Source organism: Sorghum bicolor, chromosome 6 (genome assembly GCF_000003195.3).
Source record: "Sorghum bicolor cultivar BTx623 chromosome 6, Sorghum_bicolor_NCBIv3, whole genome shotgun sequence".
In the NCBI taxonomy this organism is placed as follows: domain Eukaryota; kingdom Viridiplantae; phylum Streptophyta; class Magnoliopsida; order Poales; family Poaceae; genus Sorghum; species Sorghum bicolor.
The window spans coordinates 54,951,607-54,973,448 of record NC_012875.2 but is presented as its reverse complement, the minus strand read 5'-3'; the positions used below and the strand labels follow the sequence as shown (position 1 = coordinate 54,973,448).

At 41.2% G+C, this 21,842-nt stretch overlaps 1 protein-coding gene across 1 annotated transcript; it reads left to right on the top strand.

Moving 5' to 3' along the window:
• On the top strand, positions 18,356-20,100 carry LOC8060466 (AT-hook motif nuclear-localized protein 23). Its single transcript, XM_002448378.2, has one exon. It carries the CDS (start codon positions 18,818-18,820, stop codon positions 19,754-19,756), a length of 939 nt encoding a protein of 312 aa, XP_002448423.1. The 5' UTR covers positions 18,356-18,817; the 3' UTR covers positions 19,757-20,100.

Below are 21,842 nucleotides of genomic sequence, written 5' to 3'. Positions count from 1 at the left end.
CGATGGATCGGAGCTAGCTCTCGTGCTTTCTTCAGTTTACACGGCGACGAGACATGCGAGCGGTTTCATTGCCGGGTATTTATACTGGCACAGTGGTTGCTGTAGTGAGCAAGAGACAGAGGAGGAGAGCTTTGGTTGTGTCACCGTGTTATTGTGCTTTTGTTCCTGTCTGCATAGGTGAGACACGGAGAAGGCTGTGCACAACTGCCATGGGTTGTATCACCTGTGGATTCTGGGGGCTCAGCCGTTGGAGCAGCTAGGGTAGGAGCTCCAGCCACAGCTGTGGTGCACTGCCTTCTTCAGTTTGATTGCAGTACGCTTTTGCATCTGTGTTGGGATCAATGAGGTCTAGAATCTCGCACCTGTTTGTTTAGTTGAAATTTGGCTGCTGCCGATGCTGATACTGATGCTGACGCTGATTAGTTGAAAAGTAGTCACCATCCAGTAATAGTATTAGCAGCATTTTGTTCTTGCATGGTGCCCTATGCTTTTGTTACTATTCCGTATGGCTAATCAATAGAGACACGAATCACTGCAATAACAACAAGTCTACAAGGTTGAGAACTAAGAAGTATACATCCTCAGCAAAGGCAACCTTTTGTTATAATAATGCTCAATCACACCTTTAACAAGCATCCGGTAGTCCGGCATAATGCTGTCTACATTCAGAACCAGGGCAGCAGCTTCAGGTGCCAGCGACGTATACAGCAATTTCAGAATACCAGTATTAATTTGCAGATAAGTAGAAAGGATCAATTATACAATACTATAGTGACGAAGACAACGATGACCTCCTGTCCTGCAAACATGTACTTGCAAGAAAAAGATCCAAGAAAAGTTAGTACTGAATACTAAGGTAACAGTCTGACAGTACGCTTAAACTAGGACTTTTTTGAGCTGCCATTGGACTGAAAGTTTCAGACAAGCCGAGTGAATCTTTCCTGAGTAAACAAACTAAGCTAACATAACAATCACAGGCAGAACCATGTCTGTTCTTAAAATAATTTATCCAGCAAGCTGTACATAGTGTCCTGTACAGCTATATTGTTGATAGATCTTTGGTTACTTCGCCTGCATGTCTTCGCAAGAACTCCCTCAGACATAGCTTCTAGAATGCATGTTTCAGCTTGTTCCAACTGAGTTGCATTCAGCTTTACATGTCTGTTTCCATTTCCTCCAACATAGATGACATATACTAGCACATATATATAGCGTATATAAATACATGTTCATCTAATATAGATACAGTGTGCAGGTGCGTATAGTAGTCCTAGTTAACTAAGGTTACGTTGTCAATGAGGTCAAAATATCTCTGTCGACCGAAGAGAGAGTCCAACAGTTAGTGCCTGTGCCTTCTTGTCGTCCTCGTCTCTAGCTGTAAAGTCTTATTTGTATTTTGGGGGCCGGCATATGCTGCGAAACTATGCCGCTTTAGATCCCCATTTTTTTAGCAGAAAACGAGGGGAATTTTTATTATTAGAGGAGTATATGTATCAACTGATATTATTTTGACATTGATACATATGCTGCACGCATGATGTATGCATACGTAAGTAGTTAGGTTAGCAACTCTCATCAGAGGGAAAAAGACAGTTTCAGAGATAGTAGTGGACAGAGTCAAGTAGAAACATTAGTGGCGTGCCTATTGGTGTGCAAAACCTGCAGGTGGCCAGTTTTGGCCAGCAATTCAGCTGCGTCCATTGGTTAACAATATAATGGAATTCTGTTCCTGAAAGAGCTACTCTATTTTTGCTTTTGAAGAATACCCGTGTCATCAGTTATTTAAATTCACTAATAATTTTTGCCCGCTTTCTGCATGTTAGGTCAAAACTAGGGCAAAAAATTGTCACTTTTTAGCCAAGAACTGTATGTGCGTGGTGCATCTTCTCTGGTTTTTTGTTGTACCAAGTCCCCAGGCATATGCCAGCGTTGAACTTAGGTAACCCCCCCGAAACAAAACCAAATGTCATCAGACACGTCATAAATAAGCAGACGTTCGATGAGATTGAGAATCCACACGTAGCAGACACATCTTGGATCAATTTGTTCGGCACGAACATCCCAAAGTATCCGCCGCCAGCCGGCCAAGGTGCATAAACCGACTGGTATCCCAGTTCTAAAGACAGAAAAAAACAAGAAAGGTCCAGGCTGCCTTAGATTAGAACAGAGGTAATCACATTAAAAAAAGTTTATTTTACCACCCTAGACTAACCTCAAAGTTTAGTTTTCCTCCATGAACTTATTAAAAATGGGGTAAATCAACAGTACATTTTTACCTCCATAACCCGGTTATAGGTGGTTTTGAAAGGTTTTACCTACAAAGTATAGACATATAATATGGTATGCTTTAGTACAAAATTTTGTTATAGCTTTAAATTTATGCTTTTATGTAATTAATTCATAACTGCAGTTTCTATGGTCTATTTATGGTGAAATTTTATGGCAGTCTAATTATTATATGCTTTAGTGGTAGTAAACATTTCATATTTGTTTCTATTTTTGTGCACTTTTAACTATTTTAAAACTATTTAGCTAGCAAAAAAACTAAATCTATAACTTAGTTATACATGATCCAATGAGCATGAATTTTTACTATAGTTCAACCATATAATAATTATCCCAGTTTCATCACAATTGAACAATAGAAACTATAGCTTTGAATTAATTATAGATATAGTAAAAAATTTGTATTAAAGCATACTATATTCTATATTTACTATATAGATTTACTCATGTGGAGTCTAATAAAATTGGATTTTTCTATTTTATAATTTTTCTGTGATTTACAATGATTTATTGAAATTTAGCCAAAATAAATAAAAAATAAAAAAGATAAAACCAAACAACCTATAACCGGACGAGGGAGGTAAAATGAATGGTTTTAAAAATTGAGGGGGTGCTTTACCTGGTTTTGAAGTTCAGAAAGGAAAACTAGACTTTGAGGATAGTTCAGGGAGGTAAAATATATTTTTTCCAAAAAAAAAGAGGTAAATCTGTCAGAATGCCAAGAAGCCCATAATGTTTTTCTTTTGGCGGTAGAAGCCCATAATGTACAGGCCCACGAAACTAACTGGTCTCAATGCTTACTACGGCCCAGTCTAACACAACTGGGCCAGACTTGTGAGGACGCCACATGTTGCGCCAAAGGGGAAGATGGAGGAGAGGCAGCATTTTTTACGCGGCAACCATGATTTCACTGTGCTGTGCCGGGGCAGACGCTCGTTCGTCCTCTCCTCCACCACTGCGTTGCGTCGACGGCCAAGGGCCAATGAAGTGCGCGGAACATGGCGGGGCGCGTGGGAGGTTGCTGTGGCTGTGGAACGCGACGCCGCAGCATGCACGCACATGCGCCCCGCCTCGGCGGTCGCGCCGGCTGCACGGCGCAACGTGCGACGGGCATGCAGCGCCCTGCCCGGCGGCGGCCCTCCCTCTCTCTCTCTCTCTCTCTCTCTCTCTCGATCTCCATGACATGATGCTGCGTGGACACTCCAGGGCGCATGCGTGCGTCTGTGGTGGCCCCGCCCCCCCGCGCGCGCGCGCGTTTAGGTCGTAGCTAGGGGGCGCTCGAATATCTCGAGAGAGCCGCGCCCGGCCGGGCTGCCGGCCGGCAGCCGCGGATGCGCGCGCGGAGCTAGCTGGGAGGTGGTGGTCCGGAGATGCATGGGACGCGCGCGCACATGACTGCATGCACAAACGCCATGCCATCACGTGCATGGCGGAGGAGGATCGATCGATCTGTGGTTCAATTGTAGTAGTTGTAGCTGGCTGCCGGCAGGACACGGCCAGCACAGACGATTCATCACACGCACAGGCAAATGACAGCCAAGGTCCCGATCGACTGATGGCTACTATACTTCGTATAATGACCAAGCGAAAGCACGAACGTACGTTGTCGGATTCGGATCTGGCAGAGGTATAGATCGAGAGCTGTATGGCAAGAGTCACATCGGTAGTACTACTCAGTAGTAATTTGTAATTGCGTACGTTGCGTACGTGTTTATATGGTTCATCAAGTGATAAATTAAGCGCTGGCTTGGAGTAATAATCTAACAATTGTACTTGGAACAGGGGATTGAACATGACAGACGATGACCTGATCGAGTAGAAATTAATTAACCATATAGTAATATTAGAGAGGGATGCAGAGAGCATATAGTACAACTTAATTAACTATTTGCATTGGTCACATATTCTGTTTGCAGAATCAAGCATCGATCCATATCATCATCTACCTACACAGCCGCGCACAAGCTAGCTAGCTAGCCACGCACACACCACTTTCCCGGCCGTAGGTAAATAAACAACACAAAGATAAACATTTTTGGTGCAAATCTAGCTAGTATATCTAAACTATGTCATGTGTGGAGAGGGATCGGATATCTAGCTGGAGATGACAGGGGCGAATACATAGCTAGCTAGCTAGATTTGACATGACATATTAGTAATTTATTTAAATCACTAAATTATGGAGTTGAAAGGGGTGGCAATTCAATCAATCATTATCAATCACAAAGGGTGTGTGTGTGTGTGTGCACACCATCAACTCCTGGTCGGTTAGTATTTTTCTCTCGACCTTATACATGTAAAAAAATACACACGCATTTGCTTCCATCCTCCCATTCGTGCCTCATTTCATGTCCAGTGTCGTCACTTTATGCAAAGGTCTCGTCCATATGCTACTATATAGCGGTCTTAATAATAGGTGTAGTGCTTATCTTTAGTGGCCATTTAGCTAAAGGTTCCATCCACCCTGGCAAAGATGCCGTTGAACCCTAAAATAATCGCAAGCTAATTAATCGCTCATTGGCTTTTGATAATATATAGTGGGTGTGGAGCGAGGGAGAGAAGCTAGCTAGCTTCAAATGGCGACATGATTAGGTGATGCGCCTCCGGGCAAATAAAGTCTATGCAGAATCTTTCCCTCTTCTTTATTAATTTCGGTTGTCCCAAATGCCTAATAAACTATAACCGGCTGTCTGTTGTGCGTACATGTGCGCGAGCTCTCATTCATTTTCCTCTCATTTGGCATCCTCGTCACTCTGTGATGCTTATTGCGCATGCTGATTAGGGGCATGTTTTGTTGCCTTCATCGATCTTGAACAACTACAGTACATCTATTCCAGTTTATTTATCATTTAATTAGAGTGTCGTACGTGTAAGTCTCAAGTTAATGGCCATCTTTGGCCACTGCTTTACATGGCGCAAATGCTTCAAATATATATAATCATTCCTTATACAACTCACAAATACAACGCTAAATCTAAACTATTCTTGGATTTATGAGGTTCTCATCTAGGTGGATTCACCTTGTTGGATCTTGAGTTGTACACTAGCTAGTTGTACTCAAACAATGATTCACATATTGTATACATTAATCCTTAGTACACAAAAGGCTTCATGATTAGATCTGGTGATGTATGTTTGATACAAAAATATTATAAAAAAAAGATTCAATATGTAAATATTAGTGATTCTAGAAGTCTAAAGATTCACAAAACAAAAATAAATTGTAACAAAAGCCTTTTTAAGTACTTCATCTAACTATTATTACCATATATTTAATTTGCTGGTTCACATGCATATATATTACTGATGAAGTGCATACTAGCTAGCTTCTTTTGACTATTTTATACCATATAATATGACTTTGCACTACTTTTATAGGAAACTCTTGCCCAATGTTAGCAAACATATCGTTCAGTTCATACATATGAACTTTTATGCAAGTTGCACTTTTACCCTCATATGTCCATTATTTACCGTGGGTAGGTGATAGATTAAAGAAGTTGCTTGCACATTGACCACAAAATAAAGATTGACACAACAAATGATGTTGATGTGTTCTGGGCTGTAATCAAGTAGTACTTAACTACTTACCACATTTTTTAAGTACTAGTAACCTACAAAATGATCTTTTGCTGTTCACCATTTAATATAATGTACTGGCTAGTACAAAAGCGTCTAACGATAACCAACTTTCCAAATGTTTCCTTCCTAGTCAGATAATATAGTTGATTTGTCTAGACTTCTGTGCACACATAGTATACATAAATTAAACAAGGTGCTCGTGTACTCATTAGATAGTATCACCAACGACACATAATATATATAATTAAAAAAGAAACATAAGGCTGTAACTCTATGCAGTTTGCTTGACGGGTAACCCTTCTCATATATAATGTTATCCGTGGTTATATGAACTTTTGTGGCAATAGTCTAGTATTTGACTTGAATTGGAGCTAGATTTTGCAGTGTTTTTATAAACGTCAACACATGGTGCTAGCTGCTAATTCAAGGAATTAATGAACATAAACTATTTGTTAGGTCATGTGGCCGAATTGTTTGCACTAGTTACTTGTAACAGCAACTAAAGCTAGCAGAAAGAACCGGCAAAGAAGAGATAAACTAGAATTAGAAGTTACTTTTAGTACCAACATGAGAGTTAGTGTAGAATTTTCTATTCCTTTAATTAACTTATTACTTTCTTGGTGACACTATATTAAGTATGTAGTAGTATCCTCATCATTGATGATTGAACAACGGAATCTTCCAATCCTTTGGGCATCTATAAATAGAGTATATATCAGTAAGAAAGGACGTACATCTCATATATAATTAAAAAGCCAGAGACGACAACATATTTTAGAAGATCGAATTAAACAATATCTCATCCTCTACATCCAAGAATGCATACGGCTGATACTTATTACCATAGGTTTGCACAGATGGCGGCAGGGAAACTCCGGTCAAATTTAATTGTTCTCCACAAAAAGATCTTAAAAAAATGTTTGCCTTTAGCATAATCAGTTGCCAAAACACAAGCTATATATATATATATATCCAACCATGATTAACAAAGACCTCTATTGTGGCGATCGACTTCCAAAGAACAATACGTTCGTAAACAGTCTTAATAATCCTCCTTCTACAGTTCTACACCACATATAACTTCATTTTAATTATGTACCTAGATGTTATGTCTAGATATATGTATAGTAGTAAAAAATATTTTGCTGGTCAGAAAAGCCAAAAGGACCTATAATTCGAAACTGGGGAGTAGAATGCATTTTTTGTTGTCTATCACACACAACAACAATGTTGTTTCAGCTAATAGCCACATATATAGCTTCTCATAGCCAAGAGTACACATATGTTTAAGAAAAGTCATCTATATCAATATATACAAGCACATACATTCATTGTTGTTCGTGATGCATTTTTCGTACTCTCTAGATGTTACTAATTTTGGCATTTACGGTATGAATACTATACACACTACACAATCAGTTATTTTCTCACTTTGTTTTTGGTACAATGGCAGCTCCAACAGTTATAAAACAACTATAGCTTATAGAACATTTTGTTTGGTAAAAAGAGAGAGTGATAAGATAACTCTTCATCAAAAGCTAATTAAGCCCACATATTTTTTCTATGATTCATATGTTTATGTTCACACGTTTTTTTTTCTATATTAGCATGTTATGGTTACTCTATTTTTTTCAAAAAAAATTATACTCCCTCTCTTCTAAATTATAAGTTATGTTAACTTTTTTTGGTAATATATTTAAAAAAATTAAAATGACTTATAATTTGGAATGGAGGGAGTATGAGTTAGCAAGTTAGGTGTCCTTTGACAACATATGGATGCGTGTGGGTGTTGCGTGTGGTCTGGGTGCTGTGTCTCCAAGCTGATGATGTAGTACTCGATTAAAAGTAAAGGGTGAAGAAATTAACCAGCAAGCCGCCCAGGGATGAAGCTGGCCGGCTAGCCGACAGCATTTCTCGGTGACATATCCGAAATCACGAACGACCATGGGCAGGGGCTACCAGCCATCCCGGAGGTTGGACTTTCCCGGTGTTGCTTTCAGCTTGTGTGGCCGGAGAACAGCGACAGGCCAACCAATACACGCAGACTAGTAGTGGCACGAAACCAAATTATATGACCTGCGCTTGATTGATGTGTGAATCAGCAGAGTTAACCCTGCTGTCTGCAGAAATATTGCATGCATCGAAAATTCCATCTGAACACCCTCGCCTCCGTCCCGACATGAGCTAGCTTTACCAAACTGGCCTCTCGCCTCCTGGTGGGGGTGTGGCGGCAGCGGCAGCGGCGGCGTCTGTCTTCTTCCTCGCTCCTTCGCATGCATAGACAACCAGCTGCTGCCATGCTTTGGTCTCAGCAGCAGTAGTCGCGGACTCGACGAGGGATTAAGTTAGGTTTAATCACGCCATTAGTAGCCCTCGCTCTCGGGCTTATCCTCACGCCATTGGCGAAAAGGCGACGTGCTTGTCGGGATTAGGGACCATGACGCGCACAATTAGCGACGACGACTAAACAATTGCCATTGAGCCTGCTGGTGCTGCTGGGGGCTACTATACCTTGCTTGCTTTGCTTACCTAGAGCGCCGGATCGCTAAGCCAGCTTTCTTTAAAGCTAATAATAAAGTTGTCACACGGATTAAAAATAGCGCAACTGGGTACCAGTCACCGTCCTTGGAACCACCACTGGTCGCATGCAGCTGCTAGCTGCCCAAGATCTAGCTGCTAGGGCATCTCCACCGATGACCGATCGATCGGCCACCACGACGCGCCCCAACGGACCGGTCAAAAGACGGCCAAAAGAACGACGACGACACCTCATTTGCTCGCCGGCCGGCCGGAGATCTCGAGCTAGCTAGCGCGCGCGGCAGGCTGGTGCTTGTGCGGTGCGCGCGCCCATGCCGGGCAGATCGATCCATGAGCTGGTGGTGTGGAATTCACGCCCCGTCGATCGATTCATCACTTGAGTACGTATGTGCTTCCGTACATAATACTACTGTACCAATTAACTACGAATTCAGTGTGGACATGGAAAACTGGTGGTGTTGATTCGACAAGTGCAATATTATATTTCTAGCAGGATTATTTAGAAATTTATTACGATCAAAGAGGCAGTCTCTAAAATAAAGACGACCTGACTTGTTCAAGAACCAGATCAAGAAGCGCATGTGTTGATCTCAACAATAATACTCCATCTATTTCAAATTATAAGTCATTCTAATTTTCTTAGAATAAATTATAAAATTTATGACATTGAATAGGTATACTATTACGAAGATATATATAATTAATGAAAACCCAATGATACTTATTTGGTGTCTTTTTTTGAAGGCAAAAACTGTGGGGGAGATCCCCACACATACTTATTTGGTGTCATGAATATTATTATTTTATTACATAAATTTTGTTAAATTTAAGTTGTTTTGACTCTTCAAGAAAATTGGAATAACATAATTAGGAATAAAAGCAGTACTAGCTAGGTCAGTTTGGATCCAACTCCTCTAGTTTCAAACTTTTCAGTCTCTATGTATCGCGCACGGATTTTGTGGAGCTACCAATGCCCAAGTATGCACCCCAACTCCACCATTTTTTTTGTCCATGGAGCAAAAAATTTCTTCGCTCGATCATTTTTGTGGAACAGAAAAAAATTGCTCCACATATTCTGTTTTCTCTTTCTCCAGTGAATTTTTTGGAGCAAAGAAGAAAACCTTGAGTGGAGCGATTCTAGACAAGACTATAATGCTATGCCTAGCCAGGCATAAAGAACTACATGCATTAAATGTACTGTATTATACACAAATACTCCTTCACGTGGAGTAGAAAGTTAAGAGTACCAAAGTGCTTGAGCTGTATGTCTCAAAATAGATTAACTCCTAGCAAAAAAATTATCTCAAAATAAATCAACTTTTAGATTGGTCCTTCCCTATCCCTTCTTTAATTACATCGTCCTCATGGTTTAGGGATCACTAAGGGCACTCACGATGCAGACTCTATCATAGAGTCTAAAGTTATTTATTACCTCGAACAATGTGGACTTAGAGTCTAAATAAGACTTGGAGTCTTATTTTTTCTACCTCTTTCTTCAATAAATATGTTGTCACATCAGCAAAATACCATAAATAATATGTCATTAATTGTCTTGGACTCTATGATAGAGTCTTGCATTGTGAGTGCCCTAAGGGCAGTTCCAATCTAGAAAGTACAAGATAGTTTTCTGACTTGTCAAATAGTATAGCGAGTTCGGATCCGCTGCGCATTTTAACAGGGTGTTAAATAATTTTGGTGATTGAGTGACAATATAATCTATTGAACTATATGCACTAGTATATAAAATTTTGGTCCTTTGGATGCAAGGATGTACTTGGCAAGGCGATGATGAAGATCAAGTGATAAATCTCAAGTAAAAGACTAGGAGCTATCGTGAAGACCTTAGAAGGTAAGCAAGAAATCCAAGATATCAATTTCATACCCTAAAAATTAGCTAGTATTTAGAATGTATTAACTAGCTACCATGTCTAAGGAATTATTTAAAGATTTTTTCATTACTACAAAAAAACTTAACCAAGATATTCTACAAAGGGGCTTGGAGGCGGTCATGAATTTGAACCACCTTGTTTAATGTCTGGGATTAGCTAAGATGGCCATTTTTTATTAACCGAGGTGGTAATAATAAACTGCCTAAAACCATCTCGGTTAATCAATTTATGGAGGCGGTCATTCTAATGCAACTGCCTCGGTAAATCATTAACCAAGGCGATTGATTTTAATGCAACCGCCTCGACAAATCAGGCCCAGCCCACTAGCCCAGACCAACCCACTACCAATCTGATATATAAACCAAATCACAAACACTAACTTCTCCACTCTCCCTCCTCTCCTCACTCCACACCAGCCGCCGCACAGCACCCCCCCTCCCCTCACTCCACAGCCCGATGCCTCCCCTACTCTTAGTCCGTGTTGCTCCTCCCCTCCTCCAGCGATGCCCCCTCCCCGAGACCCCGACCCCTCGTCGTCTACCTATGCGAGCAGCAAAGTTGGCCTCCCTAGAGCTGGACCCAAGCTCCCCGGAGCTGGCCTCACCTCTTCAACGGCGGCACCCCTCCTCGCGCCAGTCACCTCCTCGACGGCGGCTCCCCTTTTCCTCCTCCTGTGTGGCAGGCGTGGCCCCCTCCTCTATCGTGGCGTGCGCGGCCGTCTCTTTCGGCGCGGTGGGTGCGGCCTCCTCCGATGTGGCGTGCGCGCGCAATCGCCTCCTCCTCTGGCCGTAGTCGTTAGCGAGCAACACGGATCCATTGGTGATGTGAGCATAGAGGCCAGATCCAGCGAGGACAGTGCGTATCCAGCGACGACATGCACAGGGAGTCTAGATCTGGCTACGGCTCCCTCTTCAACGTCCCCGAATGGCGCGGATCTGGCTTCCATGGCAGCGATGGTGACATTGGGCTTGGCGGGCCCATTGATGGGCTCAGTGTGCTCATCGACAGGCTCGCTGATTTTTTTGTTTTTTATTTTATTAACCAAGATGGGCATCCAAAATGCCACGAAAAAGATCCGATTTACCATGACCTTTGGTCCGAAGCGTTTTCGTTATCCGCATCTGTTAATACAAAATATCCGTCTCGATTAAAATTATCGTAGTAGTGTTTGAATATAGGGTATCAAAAGCTACTAAGGGTCTATTTGGATGCACTAGCTAGTTGTTAGCTGTGACTAAAACTAAGTCAACTAAAAATTATTCAACCAGTAGTTGTTAGTATATGCATGTTTGGATCCTCAGCTGTTCTTATACCCTCCTGATGAGGTAGAGCTAATTTTTAGCTGCTGCTGTTTTTTGGACAAAGGGTAATTGACTGACCACCTTAGCTAGCTGCTGCTGGTTGTTAGCTCATCCGATCCATACAGACCTAATAAGGTGTCACATATAGTCATATACTACTCGGTGAAAGTGTTGGACACATGATTAGTGGTTGATTAATTTATGGCACTCGTTACCTTCGCCCAAGACAACATGAAACCTGCAATGCAAGTATTTAATTTACGACGCACCTGTGATTGACAGGCTCGGTTTTTTAAATTTTATCCTTAAAAAAGTGGTGGTTACAATCTAAGATACCAGAAAGCAGTGAGAAGACAAGCAAAAAAAAAAGTGTAATGTACTTAATTACGTACGTCTTATCCAAATGTTGATTCCTTTTTATATTACTTAATTATTAATTATTATTATTACTACCTTTGTAACCTCACGATGGAACTGCTTACTTGTTACTAATCATGCAGTGTTAGTGATCGATCGAGGTAGGCACTAGTGTTACAGATCTACCCCCTTGTATATTGAGAATCTGAGATGGCTACAAGCTGTCAATCCTAGAAAGATAAATTATGCAGTAGCAACCAAGAATTGTACAAGTTGTGAATATACGCTTATAGGGCATTTACCGCTACATAAATGGTTTTTTCCAATGGTATTTTTGTTAAAATTATTGAGCACACAATATATTAACGTCAGTTCATAATAGAATCGATGGTGAAAATTGTTCTTAGAGCTTAACGATTAGTGAAAATTGGCCTTGATTATATAGGTGGGAAGCCGTACATCTGTTCCCACCAGCTCAAACTCATTCCTTCCTTTTTCACCTCAAGCACCACCATCCTCTCCCCATTACCACCCCTCTCTCACTCTGTCCGCCTCTTTCTCTCCTAGGAATATGTCGATGTCCCACCCCTCCTCTATCTACGAACAGTGGATGGAGGCACATGGGCGGTGGTGGCCCACCCACGTGTGTGTGTGTGTGTGCGCTCGCGCGCCCCCGGCCTCTCCTAATACGACATAAGAATACATCTACCAAGCTAGAGACGTTTTCTACATGACTAGATGGTTGTGAAAGAAGCCCTCGAGTACTGTACCACGCGAAGGTTGTAGATCTAGAACTACCAAAGGAAGGCACTAATGATACTTTGTCTAGGTGCAAGGATTCATCCTACTAGTTGATCTCCTTGTGTGGTTGATCATTTGGAGCTTCTGATCACCATCTAGATTAGCCTCAAGGTATAACCCATCGATGACATCTATATGTATCTAGTTACTTATACATGAGTTATGTTTCTTGTGATCTTATTACCTCTAATAACATGTGTTGTGTGTTGTATGATGTTCATTTATCTTATCTAGTTTCTAGGAGTAGATGCATAGTTGTGAACCTAGTCGAGGTGACTAGATCATCAACAAAAATAGACATGTAATCATAGTATGTCGTCTCTCTTGGTTGATTTCATGAGTAGCATAAGTTGTTTAGCTTAGATAGTATGATAAACGAGAGCAAATGATCTATGGACTTCGAGAAACACATCTGAGGAGCTCTAACGGGTAATATATTGCAAAAAGCAATAGAGTGATAGAGTTGGTGTGTCGTCGTTATTTGGGGAATAGGACAGTGATGGGGTGTGTCAAGTTGTCCTGTGGGTGTGAAACTGGAGTTGTGGCATAAGGAGGGAACCATTTGAATAGACAAGAATAGTTCAATTATACTAGTGCTTTATCACCAGTAGTTGCACACTAGAATAGATTACAATCTTTGCTTACCATCAATACCTAGTTTGCAGTCCCTGTGTCTCAACTCACTACATATCATGCAGTCTTCAACCCTTGTGACCAGCCCTTTTGCGTGTGTGTCCTAGAAAATAAAAAACACTCTCAAGAAAATCTTGTAGGCAAAATATAGTTCATTCTTCTCCTTTGTTCCCCATACTTGATATAAACCTTGAAATACTCATAGTTAAAGTACTACATCATCACTGTATATATTTGTAGTATACGTACATTTGTATAACTGATGCCAACAATGCATACATTAATAGATGAAGGATATCTATCATCAATCCTAACTCTAGCATTGATTGATGGAGTACGACGATTATTTGTCCACACTTATCTTAATGTCCCAAGTTCAAATTTAATTTGTAGAGTTGTCCTAAGTCAAACTATTTTAATTTTTTTATGAGACCAAATTAGTAGCACTAGATACATCATAAAAATATATTTTCATAATGTACTTATTTATTGTGATAGATGTTGTTATTATTTTATATAAAGATGGTCAAACTCTAACTTAAGATAGTTAGACTTATGGTGATTCTAGGAGAGCGTTACTAGCTACTAGATTGCAAAATGAACATTCTCTCCATTCTAAAACAAATCAACTTCTAAAATTATCCTAAGTCAAATTATTTTAAGTTTAACTAAATTTATAGAAAATAAAACCAATATTTTAACATCAAATTAGTACTACAATGAAATAATATTTTTATAACCTACTTATTTGTTATAATAATAATAATAATAATAATAATAATAATAATAATAATAATAATAATAATAATAATAATAATAATAATAATAATAATAATAATAATAATAATAATAATAATAATAATAAACTATTTTTTAATAAAGAGTTGGTGAAATTGAAGATAGTTTTATCTAAGAGTTGATTTATTTAGTACTCCCTCTATCTCAAAATAAATGTTCATGTTGTATTTCAAGGAGTTAACACATCTTACATTTAGCAAATATATATTTACAATATTTATGTTTATGATATAAAATAAACATGATTAGATTAACCATGTCATATATTTTTATAGTGAATCAACTTAGAGATACAAATGTATTGTAATATATTTTTTCTATAAATCTAGTTAAATTTGAATTTGATCAACTCCTCGAAGTGGGAGATGCACAATTATTTTGAGATAGGGTGAGTAGCTCACAAAATGGTGAATGCATGATCGACAATAATTTTGTTTTCTCATCACTACTTTTGGAGCATTCCTAGGGTTAGGATTTTCTTCCGTTTTACCTTTCACGATCTGTAGCGCATGCAGCATGGGGCTACGTGGCCGGGCCCACTTGTAGAGGGACTCGTGTCATCGCGTGGCTCTCACTTCATTCTCAAGCTCTCAGCACGGCAAAGTGGGAGCGTTGTAACGTCCTGCCTCCACGAGGCAAGGCTCGAGGGCTAGTGATGAATATCTATACCAAGGGTACCCTCATCCCCTTGGCATTAGACCAATGTATGGTGCTGAGTTCCTAGAACATTGTGGCTACCTCGCATGGGAACTTAGGAACCAAGGGCAAGGACTTGGGAACTTGAGCTAAGGGGCCTAGCCCCAACTTCGACCTTGCTAAGGCACTAATCAACTGGAGAACTCATGCTCATAGTACCTAGGGTCCCCTTTTGCCCGTACCCTCTTCTGATACAACGAGGGGTACTTGGCTAGTCTTTCCCTACATCAAAAGGGTCAATGGTCTGTCATATGAAACACGAGCAACACCTCAAATCTTAGGCTAGTTGGCAATGCGTCATCATGAGATATACATGTTATGATATGAGCTCCATCCCACAACAGGCTACATGGCTAGCATAGTCACCCTCTTTACTTAGGACCATGCTTATGTTCCTCCATCCACAAAGGAGACATATATTTTTGCTTGCTCAACTTGCGGCTCGGGTAACAGATCTCCAACCATGATTGGTTCAACCGTCTATGCCCTAAGTACCGCCAGCCCCGACTTCAATCCTGCTCAAAGGCACTGCGAGACTGGGGACACCACCTCAATAAAACGAGGGGTACTTGGGCGATCTTTACTTTTGTCAGAAGGGTTCAAGTCCCATAGTATGAAACGATCACCCTGATATGACGTGCATAGCCACAGGCATACTACCACATGAAATAGAGGATGTGGACACCACATGTGGGGCACTATTTCCATAAAAGAACAAACCAATGATATGTGTTTGATGTGGGAAGCCACTGTTCCCCAATTTTTAGCTCCAAGTACAAGTATAACAAACATGAGACCACCAAATGGATAAGGAGGATCGAAGGCTCTAGTCAGACTAGGTGAAGTGATGTACTTCCCAAAATCATATATGGGGCCCTTCTCTCTCTCTCTCCATGGTAGTTCTTTGCTCCTTAGACATTCCATTGTAACTCTTAACACTCAAACCTCTTGTTTGTAACCCCTATTGCAAACTTGAGCTCAACAACACAAACGTACACCACACAATAGATATAGGCCATGTTACCTAAACTAGTCTAACCCTTGATTCCTTGAGTGCCAAGCCATCCGAACTGTATTCATGGTTACAAATTTGATTTACTAGTCGGCGCTAGAAAACATCAACACATGCATAATTTGTTTTATCCTAAATTTAAATTTGCCTTAGAGTTTTTAGGGTACCTTGTATTTGAGGACGAAAGGAATAATTAATCTAAGACTTATATGTTAAATTATGTACCACTTTTCATGGTATAGAATATGTGATCTATCACTACCAAAATAGTGAAGTTCTCCTAGTGTTTTTATGTAGTAATAATAACATTACTGTCAGTCGTAGCACATGAGAATCCTCGCTATGAGGCATTGGTAGGGAAAAAGCTTATACTAAATATTGAATGCTAAACACTAGGAGAACCGTACCGTACCCCACATCACTGGAGAAAATTCATATTCTAGTTGTGTATAGTTGTTTCTCTTCCTGATCTGGAAAGCCCTACTATGCAATTAGATTAACAATGAAAGCTATCAGAAAAAAACTATAGAATTAAGAAGGACGAGGGATGTGCGTATATACCAAAAATGTATATATATATCTCATGTAGATCATGGAATCATATAGTATTGACATAATATTGTCAGTATGCATGCTATACTTCCAGTTTGTTATTTAGAGTTTGTAAGTGCATATGCTAGTTACAGTTGATCAGTATAGATTTTTAATGCTGCTTATATCATAACACTAACCATGCATGGCTGTACGATCTGTACTCATTGTTATAAAGTTGCATGATTGCTTGGCATATTTTAGTTACATAAACAATAGCGAGACTAACACAACTTGATAGAGAACATAAACTATATTGCTTCTCTCTTTACTATTATAGCCTATTTTGTTTAATGAAAAGCTCAATGTACGTACATATCAAGTCTCACCATGTAGTTGAAAAATAAAACTACTGCGTTGATTTGTCGGGAAGAACGAATCTCTCCAAAAGATCCAGAAGGAGAAGCATTAAAAAAGATGTGTAACTTTGGGCAAACTGGGTGAGGTGTTACTCATGTTAATTGGTGTCTTGAAAAGATGGTAAAAGGTAGTCTAGATAGCTTCCAACAAAGTGTTTTCAGCTCATCATACGTGGTGATCAGTGAAAGTACCGGGATGCTTGTTACAGTTATACGATTTGATAAGATATTGCATATAAAAATAAGTTAAGAGTTTGGATGATGTGGGTCATCCCCGTTTGACCTGATATAGTTTATTACTAGTAAACTACATACAATCAAATTTTAAAATATGTTCTTGTCTAAAATTATGCTAGAAAGGACAATTGGACAATTAACAAAAAGCATCAATCAATTCAAAAAACTAATTAATATTATTCATGCTCGAGAGAAAGGCACAAAAGTCTCACATATATGCCTGTACATGCCGTACGTGCACATCATCTACAGTGGTATGTAGCGCATTATATTAGTTTGATATGCCAAACTCTAGGCTAAAACATGCAGCAAATATCAATTCGATCTCAATTAGTTTAAACTGATCATATATAAAGAAGGCTTGTGGTATGTACTTAGCGTATTATATTATATTAGTTAAACTCTAGGGTTTTGTTAATATTGTCTGTTTTTTTAGAACAATGCTACATGATGAACAATATTGCACTTTTCGGCAGGGCTCTTGGTCCTACGCGTGCCTTTGTTCACCTTTTGTTTTTGTTTGTTTTTCGGACTCGTTGTGTATTTGGTTTTTCTCTACTACTACTTAATAAAATAGGTGCTACGCACGTTCGCTAAAAAAAATTGCACTTTTTACATATGGTAGAACCTGCCTGCCTGATTTAATTAATGTCTTTGTGTTATCACGTGTGCTCATGTTTCCATTGATTTACTGGAAAGAAATTAATTAATCTACACTATATTATATGGTAACTCTATTTTGGTATTTATAAATTTAGATAGGAATATATGTGTTTTGTATGGTGACCGGTGAGTGTATGCATGTACATGAGCATCCGCTTTGTATAATTTGGAAAAGAAACTACAGGAAGGGTTAGACCTAACTGCAGATGCAATTGATCCGAGCGCAGCACGCGCTAGCATGGGCCCCACCTGAGTGTAGTCATGAGAAACCTCTACACCGTTCGCATTAACCAGGATTAGTGGTCCTAAACCACGGGTTTAGGCACTTAACCCTGATTAACTAGCATAATCTTGCGATGAACACGCTAAGCCATCGCTATCACACCATGCATCACATTTTGGCCATCATAGTTCCTCCCGCTCGATCCGTCTCTCTTTCTCCGATGCCTCCCCAGCCCCTGCTGTCACTATCACGGAGGACGCCTGCGAAACTGACCCGTGGGCCCCAAAATCATGAGGCCCACGTGTCAGCGTTGTAGCCTGATGTCTTTTTCCGTAGCTGCAAAGGATGCACAAGAATTTGTTCTCCCAACTCTCTCCTCCTCCCCACATTATTTTATGCGGTGCACCTCCTACTACTGGTTTGAAGAAGCAGCTCTCGAACCCTTCTCTTCCCATCTTGCCTGCCTCACCTTCATTCTCTCCTCTATAGCTTCTTGCTTTCTCTCCTCCTTCCCTACTCTGTTCATAGCTAGCTCACAGCCCAGTATTGGTGCCTGTGTTCCTTCCAATTCTCTTCTCCATGCAAGCAGCACTCTCTTCTTTGGGTTTTTAATTTCTTCCCCCCTGCCTGTTTGCTTCTTTCTGCATCCAAAAGCTTTTAAAACAGGCAGAATCATAAACAATCCCCTTCTTTAAAAATCATTGCTTCCTTTTCCAACACTTCCTTTTAACCTAAAAAACAAAACACCACTCTGTTGCAATTGGAGTATTTTTCTCTCTTTTTTTCGCTGCTTTTCTGGTTTTAAAATTTTTGCTTGCTAGCTACATCAGTACATGAGCTAGCAGAAAAGCATGGCCGGCCTCGACCTCGGCACCGCTGCGACGCGCTACGTTCATCAGCTCCACCACCTCCACCCCGACCTCCAGCTGCAGCACAGCTACGCCAAGCAGCCGGAGCCCTCCGAGGATGACCCTCATGGCAGCGGCGGCGGCGGCGGCAACAGCAACAACGGCGGGCCGTATGGTGAGCACGACGGCGGGTCGTCCTCATCCGGCCCAGGCGCCGGAGACGCCCCCGGTGGCAGCGGCGGTAACGGGGAGATGGTAGCCCGCCGACCGCGCGGCCGCCCGCCGGGCTCGAAGAATAAGCCCAAGCCCCCGGTGATCATCACGCGGGAGAGCGCCAACACGCTGCGCGCCCACATCCTGGAGGTCGGGAGCGGCTGCGACGTGTTCGAGAGCGTCTCCACGTACGCGCGCCGGCGGCAGCGCGGCGTCTGCGTGCTGAGCGGCAGCGGCGTGGTCACCAACGTGACGCTGCGGCAGCCGTCGGCGCCCACGGGCGCCGTCGTGACGCTGCACGGGAGGTTCGAGATCCTGTCGCTCTCGGGTTCTTTCCTCCCGCCGCCGGCTCCGCCCGGCGCCACCAGCCTCACCATCTTCCTCGCGGGGGGCCAGGGGCAGGTGGTCGGCGGGAATGTCGTGGGTGCGCTCTACGCCGCAGGCCCCGTCATCGTCATCGCCGCGTCCTTCGCCAACGTCGCCTACGAGCGTCTCCCGCTGGAGGAGGAAGAGGCTCAGGCAGCGCCACCCGGCCTCCAGATGCAGCCACCCGGCGGTGGTGTCGATGGCGCTGGTGGAGGCATGGGCGGTGGGCCGTTCCCTCCCGACCCGTCGGCTGCCGGGCTGCCGTTCTTCAACCTGCCGCTCAACAACATGGCCGGTGGCGGGTCGCAGCTCCCGCCCGGCGCCGACGGCCATGGTTGGGCCGGTGCACGGCCGCCGTTCTGACAAGCAAGTCCATGATGGCCGGTACGGTGCGTGGTGTAATTCAGGTTTGAGAGAACAGGAAGATGTCTAGAAGAAAGCAATGAACGGCACAAGGGTTAAGGGCAGCTTGCAAAAGGTTAGCGCACGTATGCTTGCAAGGATTCTATCTATCTATTTCTATCTCGATCTCTGTAAAACTCCGTGTAGTGTTTGCTCGGTCTCTCTGATTTTGTGTTTTCAATTTCTTCTCCTTTCTTTTCCTTTTCTCCTCTCAAGTGCCTCTTGAAACTTGATCGATCTGTGGTGTAACCTTTGTCTTAATTTTTAATCTGGCTTTTAATAAGTAGTATTCAAAAATTGTTCTCTGGGACTGGATGCAAGTGTGCTAATCGATGTTTCCATGCATGGGGTTGTGCTTATTGTTATTGTTCCTATGGATGAGATAATATATATCTCCAACCAAATTGTGTTGAGAAAGTTAGCGTATCCTAGTGGCTTAAGCTGTCAGTTCTTACTTTATCATCATGTAGCTAGGTGTGTTGTGTTGTGAATATATACTTTTGGGCACAATTGTTTTTTGAGTTAGACAAAGGTGTTACCTGCCTGTGTGTGCAACAACAATTAGAGTGACGCGTGCATACTAAATTATTTCTCGTATCATCAATCAGTTTTTCTTCTGGTTCTTCTTCTAAGTTTATTGTGGGGAGTCTGGGAACTGCTTCGTCACAAGTTACCACACAATTTTCTGCTCACACGTGTGCGTGCTTTGCCTTTGTTTAAAAATCACGAAGCTAGTACTCGATTCAGCTATAGTAAATTGCATCTCGCAAAGCAAGCAGCTCTCATGGGGACTCCTCACAAAGTCACCAACTACTTGCCTATATGCTTCTCCCTTGTTCTTCGTTGTCTCATATGCGTAGATTGCAAGATGGTTGTCTCCCTAAGTTCTTGGGACTTGGACATTCAAAGATTCTTTAGGTTTTCATATGATGACATATGTCATCGAGTGTTTATTATGGCCTCTTTGGATTGTGCTGTTGCATCCCTGTTCAGAGCTTAGGAGGACTAGTGCTATATGAATGAATAGCTTAAAACTCCCACTCCACACCATTTCTATAGAATTAATTTGATGGTGTGTCTATGTCACTGTGTGCACCAAGCTTGACTGCCTTCAGCGTGTCTTGAAATAACATGTTCAGGTCGTAAGTCACATTTCTTTTCTTACATGATGAATATTTGTTGATTGAGATTTTCGTTCCTTCAGTCTGCAGAGTTCTTAAAATTGCAACCAATTTGTAGTCCTTCGTGTCAAATTTGCAGCTGCTTTGTTACTATAATTAGCGACACATAAGCAAACGAGCAGGCAGAAGCCAAAAACAACATGAAATTTCTATGTGCGCTAGCTAGATTTGTCAAGAAAATTTGACCTGAACAAAATAATCAACTTCACTGAAGAGCCAATGACTAACTCGACGAGAAATGACATGTAGCACTATCTAACCTATTCAACTGTATTACTTAATTATCTGCCCTTTTCAGATGTCTATGGCTATTATAATGTTCTCTGCCATCTCTTTATATGCTCATGTGTTGATAAAGTCTCTTGTTCTCAAGTTGTTCCCATGATTATCTGCACATATATCTATTTATGAAACTATATCTTCAATAGATTGATGAACTACTTAATTGTAACCCTTTGTTGTGCACATGTACATGAATTGAATAGCAAAATATTTTTTTTAAAGAACTCTACTGGATAACATACTATTACAGGCTCTCATCTCACTGTAATAACTACTCTTGTCAGCTCTGTTGTCTGTTCATGATCCTTAATATTTTTGCAATTTGTATGTGCTTAAAACCAATTAGTTTTCAGTCAGAAACTCAAAATCAGATCCAACAAGGGTTCCGGGATTCGGTTTGGAATAATCAAATTTCAACAAAATTCATCCATCTTGGTGTGTGGCCCGAAACAACATTGTACCAACAATCAGAAAGTTTGGTCCAATTTGAATTTTTAGTCTAGTATAGAGTTCAAACAAATCCAAAAGTTTTTCATTTGATCTAAAAGTGAAAAGTTATCAAACTATATTTCATTCATTTCCTC